At 38.5% G+C, this 20,749-nt stretch overlaps 1 protein-coding gene across 3 annotated transcripts in view; it reads right to left on the reverse strand.

The window, feature by feature from the left end:
• arhgap23a (Rho GTPase activating protein 23a) overlaps positions 1–16,788 on the reverse strand; it is a 68,429-nt gene extending 51,641 nt beyond the window's left edge. Inside the window, exons 1-2 of one of the 3 annotated variants that reach the window (XM_060893020.1) lie at positions 3,162–3,209; positions 2,977–3,062 (exon numbers count right to left, since the gene is read on the reverse strand). In XM_060893020.1, the coding sequence (XP_060749003.1) occupies positions 2,977–3,030 (54 nt within the window). In that variant the 5' untranslated portion in view covers positions 3,031–3,062; positions 3,162–3,209. Of the gene's footprint in view, positions 1–2,976; positions 3,255–16,764 lie in introns of those variants that run through there. The other 2 variants (XM_060893023.1, XM_060893019.1) reach the window with 2 other exon arrangements.
• Between the last annotated feature and the right edge of the window lie 3,961 nt (positions 16,789–20,749).

The following is a 20,749-nucleotide window of genomic DNA, read 5'->3' on the forward strand; positions in this document are numbered from 1 at the left end:
GAAGGAGTCGGAGGTGGAGGGGGGCAGAGAGAGACTGACATTGTAATGCACACCCCACAAAAATAATTAAAGATTTATTAAATCAGTTTGAGTCACTTCATCCTTTGGGAGAAAATCTTTCCATTACAACCTTCTACCTTAACCAATTTTCAAGCCCCTCGCTCCCTCTCTCCCTTCCTCTGATTAGCTCAGGGGCCTTCACTTAGACCCATGTGATGCTTAATACCATTAATGCACATACCATTTCTGGACACGCTCCCAGTCACAAGGACTTGAGTAATGTATCACTGCACTAACAGCCGCAAATGTGATTTTCCAGCTCTGGAATCACAGAATGGAAGCATGTGGAACATTAGTTTTCCGGTGTGCGCTAAAAGCGACGGCTATGCTTTAGGTCATGTAAGGCTCAGGCCTCACATTACTCTGACCTCATCTTTATAAGAGTTCACTTACTGAGAAATTAATCCACCGTGCATCGACAGCTTCCTGAAAAGCTTTACTGAAAGCGAAACGCTCAAACTGCTGAAGCCGAGGATGTAACTACAAACTCCAAACTGCTGACTCTGCCTTGTGTTTGTACTGAGTCTGCCTTACTGAAAAAGCAGCGTCGGCCCTGGGGTATATTTTCGGGTCAACTTTTAATAAATTGTCGTGAGATCAATTTATTTGCAACAGCAGACTGTAGCTGTTAGCTGTACAGAAATCCTTCTCCAGGTTCGTTAGAATAAGAATAAATCTCTTCAAATACTGAAAGGAACCAGGCCTCATAAGACAAACTAGGAATATACTGAAAATTCAAAAATAGTTGAAATGTAAAAATTCAAAGAAAGAAAACACCCTGAGATACTACAGAAACTACAGCATACAGAAGGACTGTCATTTTTACCCCCGATTGCATATCCTCATGGGGTGCTCTGGTCTAATAAGAGGATATGACTATGCTTCAAAGTTCCTGTTTGAAGAAAAAAAGGCCAAAAATGATGCCATGCTCCCTATTCTCTGCAAAGTTGTGAGGACAAGTGAATATATTTAAAAGAAAAAAGCACAAATAATATCTTTTACATCCAGGATGAGAGCAGAACATCAAATCTAATGGCTAAAACATGACTAGCAGCTTGCCGACTTTTTTGAGGTCACAAACATGGCATGTTACTTCAGAAACTACGTCCTTTCATATGTTATTACATGTTATCTACCACTCTTCAGCATAATGGGTTACAATTCTGAGAAAAATAAACACAGCACTGTTCAGAACACCAGGCTTTTGACTTTGCCTGGTGTGTTACTTCATAAATTTATGATTTGTCCACTCCTGACAGTTATCAGGAAGCCTCCATAAACAGACAAACATACTCCTTTTTTCATTACCATGCCTGCAATTGGTTGCACAATTGCTTAGGAAATTATTTTTGTGATTTATGAAACATGTGTGACACAAAGGGGGGAAACGGCTCAATAGAAATGTGGAGAAAACGTAAATAAAAAAAGAAGAAGAATTTATCAGTTGCAGTTGCATGTGACATCACAGCAATATCCAGATGCTGACAAACATGTGGTGTCTATTTGAGGTCAGTGACTCCCTTTAACTGTTAAATAAAGAAGGCTGAGGATTCGAGAAAAGTGAGCGAGAGAGAGAGAGAGAGAGAGACAGAAAGAGAGAGAGAGAGAACAGAGAAATATCTGTCTACAGTGCAGATTTTTTATCGTCAGGCCCTAAGGATGAACCGAGCTGAACTGAATATGATTTAAAACCGATTGACATATATTCCAATCCAGATATGCATGTCCAAGAGCTTACTGCAACTTCAGAGATTTCATCTGAAGGTTCATTTTTTGTGAACGAGGCATGAGCATAGATTCCATAACTGTAGCCTACCCCTACACTGCGTTGTAGCCTACCCCTAAAATTCCCCCTGGCACAATAACAATGTAACTGTTATTAATCATTCATTTATTCCTTTACTCTTTTCAGTGAATCACTTTATCCAGCACAGGGTTGGAGTGGAGTTTTCTGGAGCCTAGCCCAGGAACACTAAGTACAAGGTGGGAACACACCCTTGCTGGGATACCAGCGCATCGCAGGGCACCATGCCCACGCAGACATTATCACACTCATTCATACCTAGGGGCAATTTAACATAGCCCATCAACCTACTCACAAGGAAACCGGAGAACCTGTTGGAAAGCAACACAGACATGTTAAGAACATGCATAACTCCAAACAGACAGTAACCTGAACTAAGGATCAAAACTGTGAGGCTATCATAACAGTTAGTGCACCACCATGATCATTGTTATGATTATGTTGTAAAGAAAGAGAAGAACACACACCTCTTTTGGATCAATAACGCACACCGTTCGTCGTTATCACTAGTTTGTAACAGTGTAACACCTCAATGCATCAGTGTGACAGAGCGCGCACTTGGCATGCGGCCATCCAAACGCAACTAAATTGCGGGACGCGCTTTTGCTGCAAGAAGGACTGCGTTTTATGTTGACACACTGTTTAGTGCTGTAGTCTGCGATTTGGGACGTTACCAATACTCCAACACTCCTGATTACCGGTATCTGAGACGTTCCAGGCTACACACATACACACACACACACACACACACACACACACACACTAACAGGCTGAGCAGCTGCGCAATCGATTAAACCGATTTAAGTGCTGAGGAGGTGCCGTAAATCAGCGCCAAAATGAGTGCAGGAAAGGCGAATGGCGCTAAATGAAGCCAAGCTGTTCTCTAAACCCTGTAAGCGCGCGCGTACAGACACAAACGCACACACACACACACACATATATATACACACACGCACGCACACACACACACACACACCATGGCGATTTAATCCGCTTAGGAAGAAATCACGCTCTGCAACCAAAGCGCAACCTCTTTTCTTAAAAAAAAATCTCTAAATCTCTCTGTAACTCAAACCCTGTATGATGAAAATCCACATGATTGGAGAACTTACTTCGCTTTCTGAACACGGCGGAATTCCAACAAGACAAAACGCCACTCCATTCATTGGACAGCTGGAGTCCGGGAGGATCTGTTAAACTGAGAAGGCGCGGTATGTAAACTAAACAGCGTTAATGTTGAACCGCAACAACAACCAGGTTTATAGGTCCGCATTCAGCTCTGCGTCGCGGTCCTCACTTTTCCGTTGTTTGGTTTGTTGGCGCTCGTGTCTGTCCCTCCCTCCTCCCCTCTGCTCCACAGCTCAACTCTGAACAAGCATGAGGAAACTCCTAGGCTCAAATCTGCGCAGAAATAAAAGCCCCCCATCCGTTTTTACGTCCTCTTTCGGCTTGCCGTAGTTCAGTCGTCCTGAGTGAGAGCAGAGCGCACGCAGCGCCCCTTAGCGGTATCACCAGAACAGTGCACACATTCACGCGTTCACTTCAGAGGGTCCAAGGGCCTGTTCACACCATTCACTAACATCCGAATCCAGTGCACATCTAAACACATTTCTCTTCCGCCGTTCACACACTGGCACCATGAACAAGTCTCCAGGGATCATACATTGTTTCCTCAGGCGGAATCGTGCCATGGACATTTATTACATCTGTCTTCTGCTGGGATTTTTGTTAGGCTAAAATTTTATTTGAAACCTAATGCGATGTTCACACATATAGCAGTGATTTGTATTGAAACTGACATAAGCGACTGAAAATAGATGTCTGCGTGTCCGGCGATGTGACAAAAAATTAATAAAAATGCAAATATGGAGTGAATCTGTGCAGTGACTGCCAATAGGTGTGAAGATAGAATAGCACATACAGAGTGATAAACAGAGTGATAAACATACAGAGACACAAGTTTTATAAAAAATGTTGCATGGAAAAACGTATCCAAGACAATGGCCATTCAAAGTAATTTAGTTAATAGTGGAATGCTGCCATAGCAACCAGTAGACTAGCGACTTCATAGTGTGGTAAAATCGCTGCATTTGTGAACGTAGCGTAAATCAGGCAGCTCATGTACTTTTGATCAGATCATCCAGGACACATGTTAATGCCAGATGTGAACTGAGATTCATACTTTTTCCATTCCTGAGACCCCTTTCTCTGTAAACTTTTAGCTGTTTAATTTGTTTTAGTTTTAATTCCTGAAATGTCCTGAAAGGTCCATCATTATTTATAGCCCTACTGCCCCACCACCCTCACCCCCTGGCCAATTTTCCACCCAGTATATTCTCACCAATTCCCACCCACTAGCTACCCATCCCCTCACACAACCACTGCATCTTTTCCATCTGCTGATCAAGCTATAAATATATATAGATTAGAACATTTTGCAAATTCATACCTGCGCATGTTTGTTTTCAGTCCAAATGTACAGAATACTAGTTCTACAGCTCTGCCCTTTGGTGTTGTAGTTTGAATCAGATTCTCTTCTGTTTTAGAAATGTGGAGTCTTTTCTACTTGGAACCAAATGCAACACCGCTACCTAAGATTTCTTTCTAGCCCAGACTGTAGCTTCTAGCAGCCTATCAATGAAAGTCATGTCAGGTGATTATGCACGCATGACTGACACACACGGATTCGGGTTTTTTTTTTCACGCCTCTCTAAAGGAGGAGGCGCAAAGTACAAATTACACAAAATTGTATGTTTGAACAAAGCTCTTACTCTGTTATGCCATGTTTGTTATTCAGAAGAAACAAAATATAAATCAAATCAAATTAAATCAAAGTAAAAATGATTTGACTTGAAGCACTTAAGAAATTACAAATCACAAATATATCTTCCTTTAAGTGTGTGTAATAATTTACCATACATTATTCATATTACCTTGATATTTGCTATCAAAGACATCTGATATGATGCATTGCTCAGCCATAATAGCGTCTTTCTCAAGCCATAGATAGATTTTATGGCTCCAATCTAATCTCACAACAGCCATCACTGTGATGTTAAACTAAGTGTGTTTATTAGCTGGAAAGGAAAACAAGAACAGTTTGGGCTCAAGTGATTTATATGCTTTAATTTCAGTGCACATGCACTATTCAGAAGGCAAAAAGCCTCAGTTTGTGGCTGTGAAACACAAAGAGCTCTTTGTGCCTGGATAAAGAGGTAGGTAGGGAGTAAATACATAACAGTGGAGCGCAAAAAAAAGGGAAAGGGTGAAAAGCAAAGGGGGTGCAGAACTGTAAAGAGAGAAGGACAGACCTCATTATTTCCATTTTGAGTCACACTGCAGTGATGTGGTGAAAATGCTGCACAGATTTGCACACACCCAGCAGATTCTCTGAGCCATTGACACAAGCCCCTGAATAAGGATCTTGCCAACTACAACGCATACGATTATTTTACACCACATAATCCTTGAAAATAAGGAACAGTCACCCTAAGGTCAAGTTTGAAATAATAATAATAATCTGTTTATTACAGTTATTATTAGCCTGTTTGACCACACCTGTATTGAATAGGTTTAATCTAACTTTCATTCATTCATTCATTCATTCATTCATTCATTCATTTTCTACCACTTATCCGAACTACCTTGGGTCACGGGGATCTCAGGCATAATCGGGCATCAAGACAGGATACACCCTGGATGGAGTGCCAACCCATCGCAGGGCACACACACACTCTCATTCACTCACGCAATCACACACTACGGACAATTTTCCAGAGATGCCAGTCAACCTACCACGCATGTCTTTGGACCGGGGTAGGAAACTGGAGTACCCGGAGGAAACCCCCGAGGCACGGGGAGAACATGCAAACTCCACACACACAAGGCGAAGGCGGGAATCGAACCCCCAACCCTGGAGGTGTGAGGCAAACATGCTAACCACTAAGCCACCGTGCCCCCCCCCCCCCAATCTAACTTATATAACTAAAAAAAAAAAAGATTTCTTTTATTATTTATTTATAAATAATGGCCATCTGTTCATAAAAATAGAACTTATACTCCTGTCACACTTAAATAAATAAATCAAAAATAAACTTCTGCTGAACGGCTCGTGGGAATTTACCTGAGTAAAAAATACAAAAAAAAAGTTTTGATGTAAATAAAAAAATAGATTGTATATTTAGCATTTAGGTTTGAACTAAAGATAAAGATTAGATAATCAACTGTTTTAAACTTGAATTTGATTGTTTTTCATGCTGACACACTTTGAACAGAGCAGTTTTTATTTTTCCGTCATTTAAATTTCAATAACGCAGCCTATATGCATGGCCTTCATACCAGCAGCAGCAAACTTTAAACAAACAGCTGATCAATCTTTCCCGGCTAGACTGTAAATGACGGTAAGGCAGCAGCGATTAATGTTGCTCAAGTTCTAGCAATCTTAGTCTTATCAGTTTAACACTGGAAAACAAAACAGTGGCAGACTTTAGAATAAAAGTCTAACCATAATTATACTATTTACATTCCATGTGGGTATTACAGCACAATATGCCCCACTTATCAAAATTACAGCCCTTTCTAGGAACGGTTTAGGATTATGCATAATCTGTGTTATGGCGGCAAAAACATTTTGCATGGATTGTTTCTTTTTTTTTCTCGTTTAATTCGTCGTCTTGTTTTTGTGTGTTGTTTTCCAGGTGACTGGCTACCACTGAGGGATTATTATTATTTTGGTTGGCTGAATGATTTATATGAGGCAAATAAATGGATACACAAACCTACAGTACTATCAGAGCACATGAAGCCCAAAATCCTCCAGGGTATAAGATTACAGACAAAACTGGTGATAATAATTATAATAAAAATCTATTAGACTAATTGATTTGGATGTGTCTTGACTGGATTGTACTAAATTTAATGCATTAAATTAAATTAATTGTGGAAGCATGTGATGGGGAAAGCAGGGGGAGAAGAACAGTGGAGAGAGAGAGAGAGAGAGAGAGAGAGAGAGAGAGAGAGAGAGAGAAGGGAGATTATGTAGTGGTGAACGTGGCATTCAAGGCCTTTACTCACAAGCTTTACTCAGCCCATGTGCTTCCCATTAGACAAGGAGAGAGATAAGAGAGAAAACAAGGCAAGGAGAGCAAGAGATGTCCACAAACATCTGCTTGGCCCTTGTCTTTTCTGGAAGTGGTAGCTCAGTGGTTAAGGTGTTGGACTACTGTTCAAAAGGTTGTGAGTTTGGAGAAAATCCCAGTTCCACCAAGCTGCCACCCCTGGGCACCTGAGCAAGGCCCTTAACCCTCAGTTGCTCAGCTGTATAAATGATATAAAATTATTCATACGTTGCTCTCAATAAAGGTGTCGGCCAAATGTCATAAATGTAAATGGAGAAGCCGGTGATGTCTTAACGTGATGACATGTTCATTACACGTGAACTACATTTCATGTACTTCATGTAATTGTGGCTTTCAAGGGAACTAATGGACTGCCAAAAGAGAACAGAGTCAGAGAATAAGAGAAAAAAATTGCAAACTCTTTAAACGAGTAGTCCAGAGTACAGGAACGAACCATTAAAGTAATACAAGGAAAGTGTTACAAGACTGCATAAGCATGCAATTACATTTGCGGATTCCAATGTGGTAACTTGTAGCATGGATTAAATCTTTGTCCTCTTTCTACATCCTCTCCATTTAATATACGTAATACAACTATCTCAATTTCTTACTTAAACATGTCGAATGATTAGACATGCTGATTCATAGCTTAATTCCTGTGCTGTTTCTCTGGAAGCTTTATTTACTGTGCTGCAAATTTTAGTCCCTTTCATAAGACCAATAGAGAAATAGACATATACAGACAGGTGACATATTATAAGCAAAACATCTAATTAACCGAGTGGAGACACATAGCAAGTGCAGATTATTCTAGACAGAAAATAAAGCGACTAATATGCCACGATGTGTCATGAAAAATATAAAATGCTGAAAAAGCGCAAGATGGAAAAATGAAAAGATTAAGGAAGACAGAAAATAATGTGATATGTAAGTAAGAATACAAGAGCAACTGTTCTGGATGTGAGCAGATATTCAGCAGGCTCTGTAAGATGGAGCACATTTAAACACCTTGTGCTGTTTTTTAATTAATTTTTCACCACCTATATAAAAGTGTTCAGTCGTATTTGATTAAAATAGCTATACGGAAAATCTGTTTATTTCATTTTTGATTTATGAATATCAATAAGCATGTGTTCCAAAATGAATATTTGTGGTAAAACAGTTTTACCAATTAATATTTAAGCCATAGATTCACACACACACACACACACACACACACACACACACACACACACACACACACACACATACACACAAAACAGGGTGTTTAGGCATGTGAGAGAGATTCAGTGATGGAGAACACGTTAATGTCAAACTTGAATGATTGACAGATACTGAAAAAAAGGCATGAGTTTTAGTTTACTGTGTGTGTGTGTGTGTGTGTGTGTGTGTGTGTGTGTGTGTGTGTGTGTGTGTGTGCGTGCATTCCGAGTAACATATGTGACATAAAAGGAACGGTGATTGCTCAAGTGGTTTTAAGGCTCTGGGATGTTTATCATTTAAGGGTTTAAGCTCGAGCACTGCCAAGCTGCCACTGTTGGGCAATTCAGTAAGGACCTTAACCCTCACTGCTCCAGGGTGCTGTATCATAGCTGCCCCTGGGCTCTGATTCAGACCTTCAAAAGTAATGTATATGTGGTTATAGTAAAGGTTTCAATGTCTCTAATTTCATTCATAAAACAGAAAGTTACACCAGAACTCCACAAGTCATTATGTTCAGTTCAAAAGGATTTGTGATGGGGACACACATTTTTCCTATTTGACAAACAAATTCCTATTATTCCTAATCCTATATTCCGATTATATATTATATTATATAGCTTTTTTGTATATTTTGATATTTTGGTATGTATCCACCATTTGTTGTTTTTTTACACAGTGCACAAAAGTGAGAATCCCTGGCAAATATGTGCGCTAGAAAAAATGTGGGTAGTGTATATATAGTGTATATATATATATGACATCAATAGAACCATGACAAAGAAGTACACTGAAACCAGAAGTCGAAATATTAGAGCAATTCAAGATGAAACAGGTGTGAGTGATTAGTGCATTTGTGTCTAGAATGGACTAAAGAGATCACTAGGATAGTGAACACCCCTCTTCACCAACCCTCCTGTCCATCCACCTTATTGGATACAACCTGCTATAAATCTCTACTGCCCTTTATCACCCCTACTGACAGCTGTGAACAGCAGGAACACTCTAAACACACACTGATCTTGTTGTTGAGATTATTTAAAGCCCTCTGCCTTATCGTAGTTGAAAAACATTTGTATCTGTCCTAAATCTCTAAAAGTACGGTCAAACACCTCACTATCCAATACTAATGAATAACACCTAATTTGTCAGTCTGCATAGACAGTTAATCAAGAGTAAATTGTAAGGCTCAGGAGTAACAACTAACTGAGGTTCGATTTGAGAGATAATGTCACTGTTATTAATGTTATATGATGTATTACATTAGTTTCTCATGACATAAATGTGAACAGTGAAGTTCATTATGTTGAAAGTGTTGTTTTTATGTTCAGGACACACTCGTGTTCAGTCCACTTCCCAAAAGTCCCCCAAAATTTTTGGATATGCGCATCAGGTATCATGACATCATTTCTGTCATTTTCATTTTCACAGACAGTAACACAAACTTGTGTTCCCTGGAGCTCTGAAGTGATAGCTCTAGCCGCTGTGCCAGCATGCAGCACATCCAAGTACCTAATAATAAGAAAACGGTATCACAGGATCTTGAAAGGGTGAAGAACAACTTCCAAAAAGCTGCACAAAAGATTTGTTTGAAAAAATATGTAACACTCACGCATCCGGGATGGGCCTCGAACACAGCCTGAGTAGCAGTTAGGAAACAAGAAGTGACATGTGTTGGCTTCGTGTTAGCCAAAAGAAGCACTTATGTGGTAGATGTTATATATGTGAGTCTGAATAATGTTCTATATCTTAAACTAGCCGAAAAACTTGCCATAATGTGCCATTATTGGACAATGTTTCTGATATTCTGTGACACCAGCAAACAGCTGAGAGTCACGTCTATCAAAGCTCTGACATAAATTATGTTAAGGTTAAATATGTGCTGTGGCGTGGGGCAGGGTGGCTTAGTGGTTAGCACGTTCGCCTCACACCTCCAGGGTCGGGGTTCGATTCCCGCCTCCGCCTTGTGTGTGTGGAGTTTGCATGTTCTCCCCGTGCCTCGGGGGTTTCCTCCGGGTACTCCGGTTTCCTCCCCCGGTCCAAAGACATGCATGGTAGGTTGATTGGCATCTCTGGAAAATTGTCCCTAGTGTGTGATTGCGTGAGTGAATGAGTGTGTGTGTGTGCCCTGTGATGGGTTGGCACTCCGTCCAGGGTGTATCCTGCCTTGATGCCCAATGACGCCTGAGATAGGCACAGGCTCCCCGTGACCCGAGGTAGTTCGGATAAGCGGTAGAAGATGAATGAATGAATGAATGTGCTGTGGCTTACAGGTTCCTATTTGGGTTCGAGTACATGTACATGTGGCATGCATTTGATCTTATAGTTTGTTTCCTGTTCTTGCTATACACACATTTTCCATATCCTCTTACCTAAAGAGGTTCACGCAACAAATACCACCATTTCTTCCCTGTTTACATCATTGCCTTTTAAAGCTAAGAGACAAGAAGGAAGGCAACTGACCTCGAACAGCCTGCTGGAAAATTCACACCAGGCACCACATTCTTATTAAACTCATCATGTCCTAGTATCAGTAATGATTTATTTACTAAGATGATGAGAAAAACTGAGCAGAAATGACTATCTTCAGTGATAATGCTAGTTTTTTGCTGTTGGGGGTCAAAGTTCATGTCGCATCACATGGCATTTCCACTCCTGTGAAATTCAATGGCAGATATCTACCAGGAAATGCCAGTCAGACATTCTCATTTCCTGTAGACTCCAGACACCAGACACCAATCAGAATGGATCAGACGCCGACATGAGGCTGTTAAAGAAATCACAAGCTGTAATCTAATCTATATAACATATGTGGGCTATGCATGTAGCCTGTAGAAGGATCTGTACTAAATGCAATCTCCAGACATAAGGCTCCAAACTGGACACAACAAAGAACTGAAAATTTTCTGATAGAATGCAGAATTACAGGAAATATCAACTGTTTTTCTGTTTCTTTGTCTCATGTGTAAAAATGTGATGGCTGAATATTTCCCTGTTTTTTTTTTATCTACAGTCTTTGTAAATTGGATCATTTATGTGATTGAGCCATTTTTATATACATCATGAAGATGCGTTCATAAAAAATGTTATAGCACACATTTAAATGTTCACATTTCTAAATGCTTACATGTTTGTATCAGGCCTCATTTTACACATATCATATAATTCACATTATTTTGCATATTGAGCTTTTGCATATATTAACACAAGAAGATCTCAGGATCCTGGAACCAAAAGTGTATAAAATATAGCACAGAAGCAGAGTTGTGCAACTGAACCTAGGGTAAGATGATACGATAATAGGGGCAATGCAGTGAAAGAAAAGATCTAGTTCAACGAGATAAACAGACAGAAATAGGTAAAAAGAAATCAGGGCATAAAATGCCTATTAAATAAATACGACCTGACATTCTGTGAGTAAATGCTGAACGAACATCACAGAGACATACACACCTAAAAATCTTCTACTAAAAAAAAATAAACAAAAAAATAATAAATTGGATAATAATAGTGACAATAGTGACAATTACACAAACTCTCTCCGGCAGTAAACATTGATCAGCCGCGGCTGTCACGTGCACGTCATTAGTTCATATTAATTAAGTATTATTTCAGGTATTAGTGCATGATTATTAATGTTACTGTTATTATAAACCAAACTAAATGAAAAGCCAAGTCTTAGACTGAGCCCCATGTGCACAACCAGTTGCGAGTTATATCCTATAGATATAAGGTCCAGTAAAGACACGTCCCATGTCCAGGGACTCCAGATTCCAGAAATTACCTAACAACTGATAAGTCATACATGAGCGGGTCCAAAAAAGACGACTCCAGTAGAAGTACAAATAAATGTCCAGATACCCTTCAGGACATCAATTACACTTTAGAGAGGAAGATAAATGTGTTTATGTTGTAGTTTCCAGTGGATCATTTGATAATTAGGATTTTTTTAAGAACAGACCAAAAGCTTCAGAAATGAAAACCTTCTACAAATTCTTAGCCCAAATGGTTATAACAGACAATGGTTTGTTGGAGTGTTAAAGAACCGAGAGACAGGGAGATTTCTCAGAAGGAAAAATTAGTTCACATATAAAGGATAAATAGGTTATTTCCAGGTCCCCATGTGCCTGGAGGGCCGAAAGAAAAAACAATGTGAGTTTGGCTGAAATGTTGCTTTAAATAATGAAACATCAATATCTACCGTGAGTTTGCATGTGAATACAAAATGTAAATAGTAAAAAACAAAATAAAATTAATTCACCAAGGCAGTCTTGAATCAATATAACGATTTGCATGGCTCCTGTCTGTGTTCAGATTTAAGCAAGAACACTTCAATACCATAAACTATTTCTTTACTATAAAAGAAAGCCTTCTGAGAGTCTGCAGTAGAAACCAGCAGCTTCTGTTATGGTCCTGATCAATGAGATGATTTTTACACGCATTTATTTATATACACCACACAAACACACAGCCAAGAAGTGCAGTATGTTTCATTACCAAGTGTGAATAAACAGAAAAGATGCTCTAAGGACAACAACTATGACTACCACCTACACAACAGCTGCAAGGCTCAACTATTTGCTTTATTCACGCTAGTTATATTTTGTAAAAGCCCTTTTAGAAGCACAAGATTAGACAAGTGGAGTCTTGCTGAACCATCAGCTATGGGACAGGATATAAAGTGCTGCTCCTATTTAATAAAAATCTGAATGGATGTTAGAATTGAATTGGGTTTTTTTCTGTTTACATTCTGCCAAGTCGCCCCTTCTGCTTGGTGTTTCTATACCTGGAAGTGTGGCATAGCTCAGTATTTTTGTTCTATCTCAACTCTAGCTAGTCAGGCTTTTTTAACTGTTGCAGACAAAATTCTGAATTCCCCAAAATTCTGAAAGGTGTTTTTTTTTTTGCTTTTTTTTACTTGATTTGGTGAAATTGAAAGCACAGGATTCTTCTCTTAAACTCCCACCAGTGATGTAATGTAATTAGTTTCTAAGACACATATCTAATTAGTTTCTAAGACAGCTGCAGGAATGGAAGAGGCCTTTGGCTGGATGAATGTTGTGCTAAAGTCTCACATGTCTTTCCCCGAATTTGTAGAAAAACTGCAATTTTGAAAAATAGCAAGCTTCTCAGAATACCTTGAAGTTTGTTTGAATTTTATGTTATTGTCTGCAATTAGCAAAACCCTGGACTGACTAACAAGTAGAACTGAAAACAACACAAATAATTTACCAAACAGTTCTGGCTTTGGAATATGGCTTTTTGTCTATGTAAGAACATACTGTAGATATTACAGAATTTCATTTGACTGGACAGCTTAATTAATCTTAATAAATCTAATAATACATTATTACATGCTAAACGTTCCCTTTCCAGCATATGACACAAATATTAACTATTGTAGATCTGTCAGTCAACACACCCTTGACCTTTCAACTCTTCACCTCTTGCTTTTTGAGGGGATAGGCAGACAACAGAGGCAGTACTCTCTGTGTGTGTAATGAGTATTGATTTCCTGCCTGTTTGAGATTTGTCCGTAAGTAGAACACACACGCACACACACACACACAAAGAGAAAAGATGATTCTGTCATTCACTAGTAGCATGGCCCATATTTGTGCACACTAATGCATTATATAATCAGTTTCTTTTTATTCACCCAGTGAGTACTGCTCCTTTATTACAGAATGTGTGTGTGTGTGTGTGAGTGTGTGTGTGTCTGTGTGTCTGTGTGTCTGTGTGTGTGTGTGCACATGTATACAATATCCTGGGTTTAAACATTTGCACCTCTCTGTATATCTTTCCTGCACTTCTGAAGGTCAGGCACAGCAATTTCTGTGAAGGAAGAGAGTCAGCAAAACAGACACTTCTTCAGGAAACCTGGAATAAATCCATGCACACAAACACTCACATAGAACAAAAACGAGTTTGCTGCTGATGAAATGGCTGAAATGGCTGAATTATGCTGATCTCCTGCATAGTACTGTACATTCGCTGTATAAGGTACTATGAGGTGCTCTTGAACTTCTGCAGCAACACTGAGATGATTGAGAGGAACCTTAGAGATCTGTACCACTGAGAAGTGTATTGTAGTAATAAGCACTTGTTTTGAGAGTTCAGCATGGAAAGCTAATTCTGGTTTGTTTAAAATGTGCATTATACGTCACTTATTTTATGAAGCAGTTTCTGATGCTTAAATGTGAAATCCAATATTATTTGATGCTTTAGATTAAAATTTGAATATCACGGCTCTACTGCTGAGCTTTACATATCCACATGCTTCCTCCAAATGCCCTAAAGGTTTAAAGGGCTCTCGTCATAAGTCACAAGAACAGATCCCCAACAGCAGGTCTCACACGGACTCACAGTCAGACACACAATTCACATAATGACAATGACATCAGTGTTATTCCTGGGAGCTAATGTCATCCTAACAGAGCTGTCGTGGATGTGATGGTCCCATGGTGAAGGATACCATGAATAATTTATTACCAGGGGAATACAGCAGGGGGAAAATCATTCAGCATGTGATCTGATATAACAGAGAAATAGAGAAAAAGATTGAAGGACTAGCACAGAGGGACCCAGGGAATAATAAGGAGAGTACTGCTGACTGGCAGTAAGACAGATGGAGGCATGAAGAAGAGGAAGGGGAATAAATGAAATGAGACCCAAAAAACATTCACAGGAAACTGCATGGTCATGGCCTCTGCAGCACACAGACATTTTGCTAAAGAATATTGGGATATATCCTAAAGAACATTAGGCACTGAGACATGCAGCTACATGAACTTTGGCAGCTTTGGCAGCTTTGTTATTATCACTGGGTATTCATGCTTAATTGAATTAAGCTAAGTGAAAGAAAAATTCTTTTCCCGCTCAGGCTTGCTCCCAGAAACTCTGCCAGCCCGCTTCACATGCAATATCCCAAGTATTGACAATGTGCTGTTCCCTGTTCAAGACAGGGAGGCAATTTTCTTAGTAATTGATTGGATCTGGTATTCAAATAAATTTCAAGGGTCAAAACACTCCTCAGCAGGCCTTAACATCATCCAAATCTGAACAATTTGACCTGGCCTGAGATTCCAGTTGTGGACACCGAGTCACCCATGACTCTGTGTCTACAGTGACACTTCACTCACTCAGTGTCTTGGTAACCTGGACTCTACAACTAAGTACATTCATCTCTATAGCTCAACTCTTACTCTAATGATTGGCACCATTGACTGGGACTATTTGGTTTGGAATTCTGGACTTTATTTCAACTCTACAGCTTTGGAATCTAATTCAGACTCTACAGTTTGGAACCTCTGACTCTGAACCAGGCACTATATACTCTAGAGTCAGACTCTACAGCTTGGTACCATGTAGCTTGCTGCCCAAATCTCAAAATAAGGCAGGGGACTCTTGATTCAACTAAAACTCTACAGATTGGTAACTTTGATTCAGACTTCACAGATTGGTACTGCTGACTCATAAATTATAGCTTGAAACCCGTAAAATAATCAGAATATTGCTTCAGACCTTGTACATGAATCAACAGACTCTGGAATTGACTCTTTGATAGCCTCAACAGGGTTTGGGATTATGAACTTAATGCAGCTACTGTACAGCTTGGCACCCTGTTAGTTTACTAACAGAGTACTCTGTTACTCTACTAGTTGGCTTGGGGAAAGGAGTAGCATCTCATTGATTTGATAGGCAGGTTGTGAATTCGCGTCCCAGCCCCAAAATGTTCCAATGGTTAGGTCTTTGAGCAAGAGCCTTAGTGACACACTTGTATCCTGAATGAGCTTCTTTAGATAAAAAAAAATGCATTAGCCAAATCAGGAAATGTAAACTACGGAGGGCCAAAGAAGATGTCTCACATTCAACGTGGCCAATAAAAATACTAAGGGGGACCCATAATCAATTAAGTTATTAACTTGACATAGAGTGTGTTCTTTATTTTCTGCTGTATTTCTATATAGTGGCATTGCTTTAACATGTTTTGATATTGGGAAGTTTCATTTATATTCAGTCACCTAGCTAGACAACTGAAAAATATGGATTCTAAGGAAAGTGTAGTTAATAACAGAGGTTTATGATTTCATTAGATAGCAAATAGTCCTTCAGTCTAATTGTTTTCGTCATTAAGTATAATGAAAAGAGACAAGTCATTTAGGACTATAACTGTAACAACTTTTGATCAAATCACTGAAAGAACCTTTAAAACCTGCCACAATTTTGTACTAAGAAATAATGGAAAATATCTAAGTCTGTAATCTTAACTCTGTCTGACTTTCTTTTCTACACAATGACATCAATAAGGTCACACTATTACATGTCACCAGTGAGCTTCCTGCATGATGTAACATATTCACACAGTGAGAAATGTTAGCCAGGCAATAGTTGTGTGAGCAAAGAGAAAATGCTGCTGTTGTTATCTTTTGCAGGAATGTGTGAAATGATTGAATGTGTGCATCCAAGTCTCTCAGCATCCTAGTGGCATTATATTTTATTTTATCTTTTTTGGAAATGAAAGTCTGTACACAATGTTTTTGTGTGTGTGCATGTAGATGTGTGTTTTTTCTTTTGCCTCACCTGCTCCATGCTTCAGCGGTCCTCCTCCTCTCTCCTGATCCTGTTCATCATTGTCTCCTGTATTCCCAAGGTTGCGTTCCTAATTCCAAAATGCAAAAGTACCTCCACAGGTCTCCACACACCTCTGAGGTTTTGAGCGGGCATCAAGATGTGCACCTTAAGAGACACGGTCTATCCTATCCCCTAGTCAGTCACACCCTTCATCCTCCATCTTCATAAATCTCTTTCTCTGTCTCCTGTTAATTCCTGTGCAAGCAGGAAACAATAGGTTTATACAATTGTGTTTATGATATCACCTGCTTCTCACTCTCTCTCTCTCTTTCTCTGGTTCATCTTCAGCACAGATAGCAGACTCACTCTTTCTCTCTCACACACTAAATACAAGTCATACTCTCCGTTCCTGCTCTGTTCTCTCTCACACACTGGCTCTTTGCCTTTTCTCTCCTCCCTAATTCACCCCTCCCTGTTTTCTTCCCTCCACCTCCTCCTTCTCCCTCCCGTCCCCCTTTGTGTGTATACATTGTGAGGCAGACAGGAGAGGACAGGAAGAAGGGGGTTGGGCAGAGAGATGCCATGAGACAGCTGCTTGGCTCCATGCTTCAGCTCAAACCTCCGTTGTTACTGACAACCGCTGCCATGGAGCACAGGATTCAGGATGAAATGGCATAAAGCCATTGGTTGGCTGGATAACCATGGTGCATGTAGGGACCTGTAGTTCACAGAGTAAAGTGAGACGAAAAGATTACAAAGTGAGTGAGAGTGTTTGCATGTGTTTGGAAGTTTCAGGGTTCCCTGGGCACCTGAAAGGAATGTGAATATTCCATAGTTAGCCGCAGATGAGATAAAGCCCTAAAGCATCCAACTGAACATTAATTCCAGCCGTCAAGTTCACCAGCTTTCAATATATGGCTTATGTAAGGACAAAACTTCAGAATTCCTGATTAAATTACCACTGATTTTGTTATTGCTACTTACTCTGCACTTATACACACTAGTACAACGTACTGTACTTCCAACATTAGAGTACAACCATTAGGTTAAACCAGAAAAATTACCACAATTTCCCACAACATTATTTTTAATGCATATTGTGTCTTAATGCTTAAATTCTAGGTCATAGTTTCAACAATGTAATCTTTAATGCTCATTTTTAAAACCATTTCAGTCATATCGCCTAGCTCAAAAGCCACACCCACTATTGCTTTAGTAATTATTAATTTGAAATCTAAATTTAAACAAATAAAGTTAATAAGGACTACAAAAAAAAATCTTAAGAAAATCTTAAAAATCGATGTTCTTTAATAAATCCCAAATTATGCAGAAGCTTGGCGAGTTTATTACTGAATTCAAAATAATATACAATTCCAGATAAATTAATAAACTGATTTATCACTTGAGCACTTGTTGAGACACTGTTTATTTATAAGACCAAAATTGAGCAATATCTGTTAATATTCACTGATAAAGCCAGAATTATAAATCAACAGTTTGATATAGACTAATTAGGAACAATATCATCCAGCTGCTCTTTATTGATTTATCCATTAATAAATGTAAATGAATCAGCAGCTACTCTTATTCATTAATAAAAGCAAAATTGCCCAAATAATTATCCAACATCTGGTAATCGTTAATGAACCTCAAAAGTATCCAGCAGCTGGTTCTAATTAATAAACCCCATATTACCTAGCAGCTACGAATATATAAAAATAAACCCAAAGAATAACCACTAGATATCGATTAATGTTTTAATATAAACCAAAATTATCCAGCAGCTGCTGTTGATATTCTCTGATACACCCAAATTACCCAGCAGTAACTGATGATTACTCAGACGTATCCATAAATAAATATATACATAGATTATCCAGCAGTTGATGATGTTTACTAATAAACCTAAAATGAAACTAATATATAGTCATGATCTAATCTATTAAAAATGATCCAGAAGCAGCTGTTAAAAAGAAATCTGCAAGGCATAAATAATAACTTTCCTCACTTTCCTTGCTTGCTAACTAAAATTAGCTACATACCTTTCTAACTATATAATTCCCATTAGTGTCATCAAGCTAAATCAGACTAACAAAGGGGATTATTTCAGAGCACCTAATTTTTTTTTCTTTTTCAGTTTTGGTGAAATACAACTACTTGTCAGATGTTGGCTAAGGCGTTAGCTAGTTAGCTTAACACGTTACTCAGAAAATATTGACATTTATTGAGTTCTCAGGCAGAATTTTAAGAGTGTCCGGCAGATGGCAGCAGAATCCAAACATCCAACAACTGGCTCATAATTAGCTAGTAATTACATACTGTATGTGATTTCTCAAAAAATTGCCCCCTCCTATGTTCTGCTTCTCTCAACACGAGCCTGAGGCATTTGTCATTTAAATGATTGACATATTAAAGCATTACTTTTTAGAATTAAAACTTCCTCAATGTGCCATACACAGTTTTTTGTTTTAACTCGGTACACTGGAAAGTACAGTATGTAATTGCCTTGAGGTTAACAACAGGGTTAACTACTGTATCACACACACACACACCCACACACACACACACAAACACACAGACACTCCACCCTCCATATGAGTCACAAAAAAGAAATGTAATGCATCAGGGTAACTACATCTTAATAGCAGCATGTTACCTGATTGAAAAAAACAACTGAACTTAAGTGGCACATGATTTACATTCATACCCCGAGGTATAAAACATATTTTTAGATATCAGCAAGGTGCAGTAATAAGTCCAACACCACTGTCACTGTGACAATAAATGTATGTTTTGGTCTGGAAGTATGCTCAAAAATATGAAATGACATTTAAGCTCAATATTAAATTTTCTTGAAGTCATCCATCCATTTTCTGTAGTGGACACCTTGGATATTATCTATATACATATATGATATATATACATATATGATAAATATATATATATATATCGATAAACCCGATAAAGATATATATATATATATATATATATATATATATATATACATATATATAATTTGTATGGATATAGCTAGGAATAGCTAGTTTAACATGAATCACAAGCAATCAAGCTTATCCTTTAAACCGTGGACACACTTTGTTGTGTCAGGGAAGTGATTTGAATTAAGAAAAAAAGCATTATTTTATTAATTTGGCAAAACAAATTTAATTTACAGGAATTTAATTTACAATTTCGTGACTTTGATTTAGTATCGTTTGGCTTCATTGAGATTTGTGAAGTCACACTGTCAGCCTGTGATGGAAATAAAATGTTAAATGCAAAGTAACAATGTGTATTAGTTTATTAGTATTGGTGTTTTTATTTTAAGTTGTATTTTCTCGTGTTACATTTGACATCAAAGAGCTTACAGTAAGTTTATTTTTTCAACTCCTGATTTCTTTTGGGTTTAAATCTTATGTTTAAAGGCAGCGGTATAGATGTCATAAAAACTGTCTAATAATTGAGAAAAATTGGTCAACCTCAGAGGCATAAACTACACACAGGTAATTTGTGTTCTTTAAATGCTGCCCCTGGATATCCCACATATGCAGTTGTGCAACTCATTTCTGACTATGTTTAAAGTTCCTCAGATAAATTCTGACATAGCTGTTGGAATTTTGTCAAATGTAATAGGCAGACTATTAAGGCAGACTTGACCTAAGGGAATAATGGTTGGAAAGAAGAGGTGCAAGAACAGAGCCCTGAGGGGGGAATGAGTCACTAATACCTACCACATTCCCATGTACAGTACATGCTCCACTAAACACCTCATTCACACTCATGTCTCAGTCTTATATACTGTATATCTGTAACATGCAGCAAATTTAATGTTAGGATGTGTTTGCTGATATTATTAGAGTCAAATCATTTAGTTTTAATAAACTACACATAACATGGTGCGTTAAAAAGTTGACGTTAATAAGACAAAAAAAAGCTGTTTAGATAAACCTCACAGTACTTTCATCATACATAGTGCTGTTTATTGTGTACAATG

Source organism: Tachysurus vachellii, chromosome 18, assembly GCF_030014155.1.
Source record: "Tachysurus vachellii isolate PV-2020 chromosome 18, HZAU_Pvac_v1, whole genome shotgun sequence".
In the NCBI taxonomy this organism is placed as follows: domain Eukaryota; kingdom Metazoa; phylum Chordata; class Actinopteri; order Siluriformes; family Bagridae; genus Tachysurus; species Tachysurus vachellii.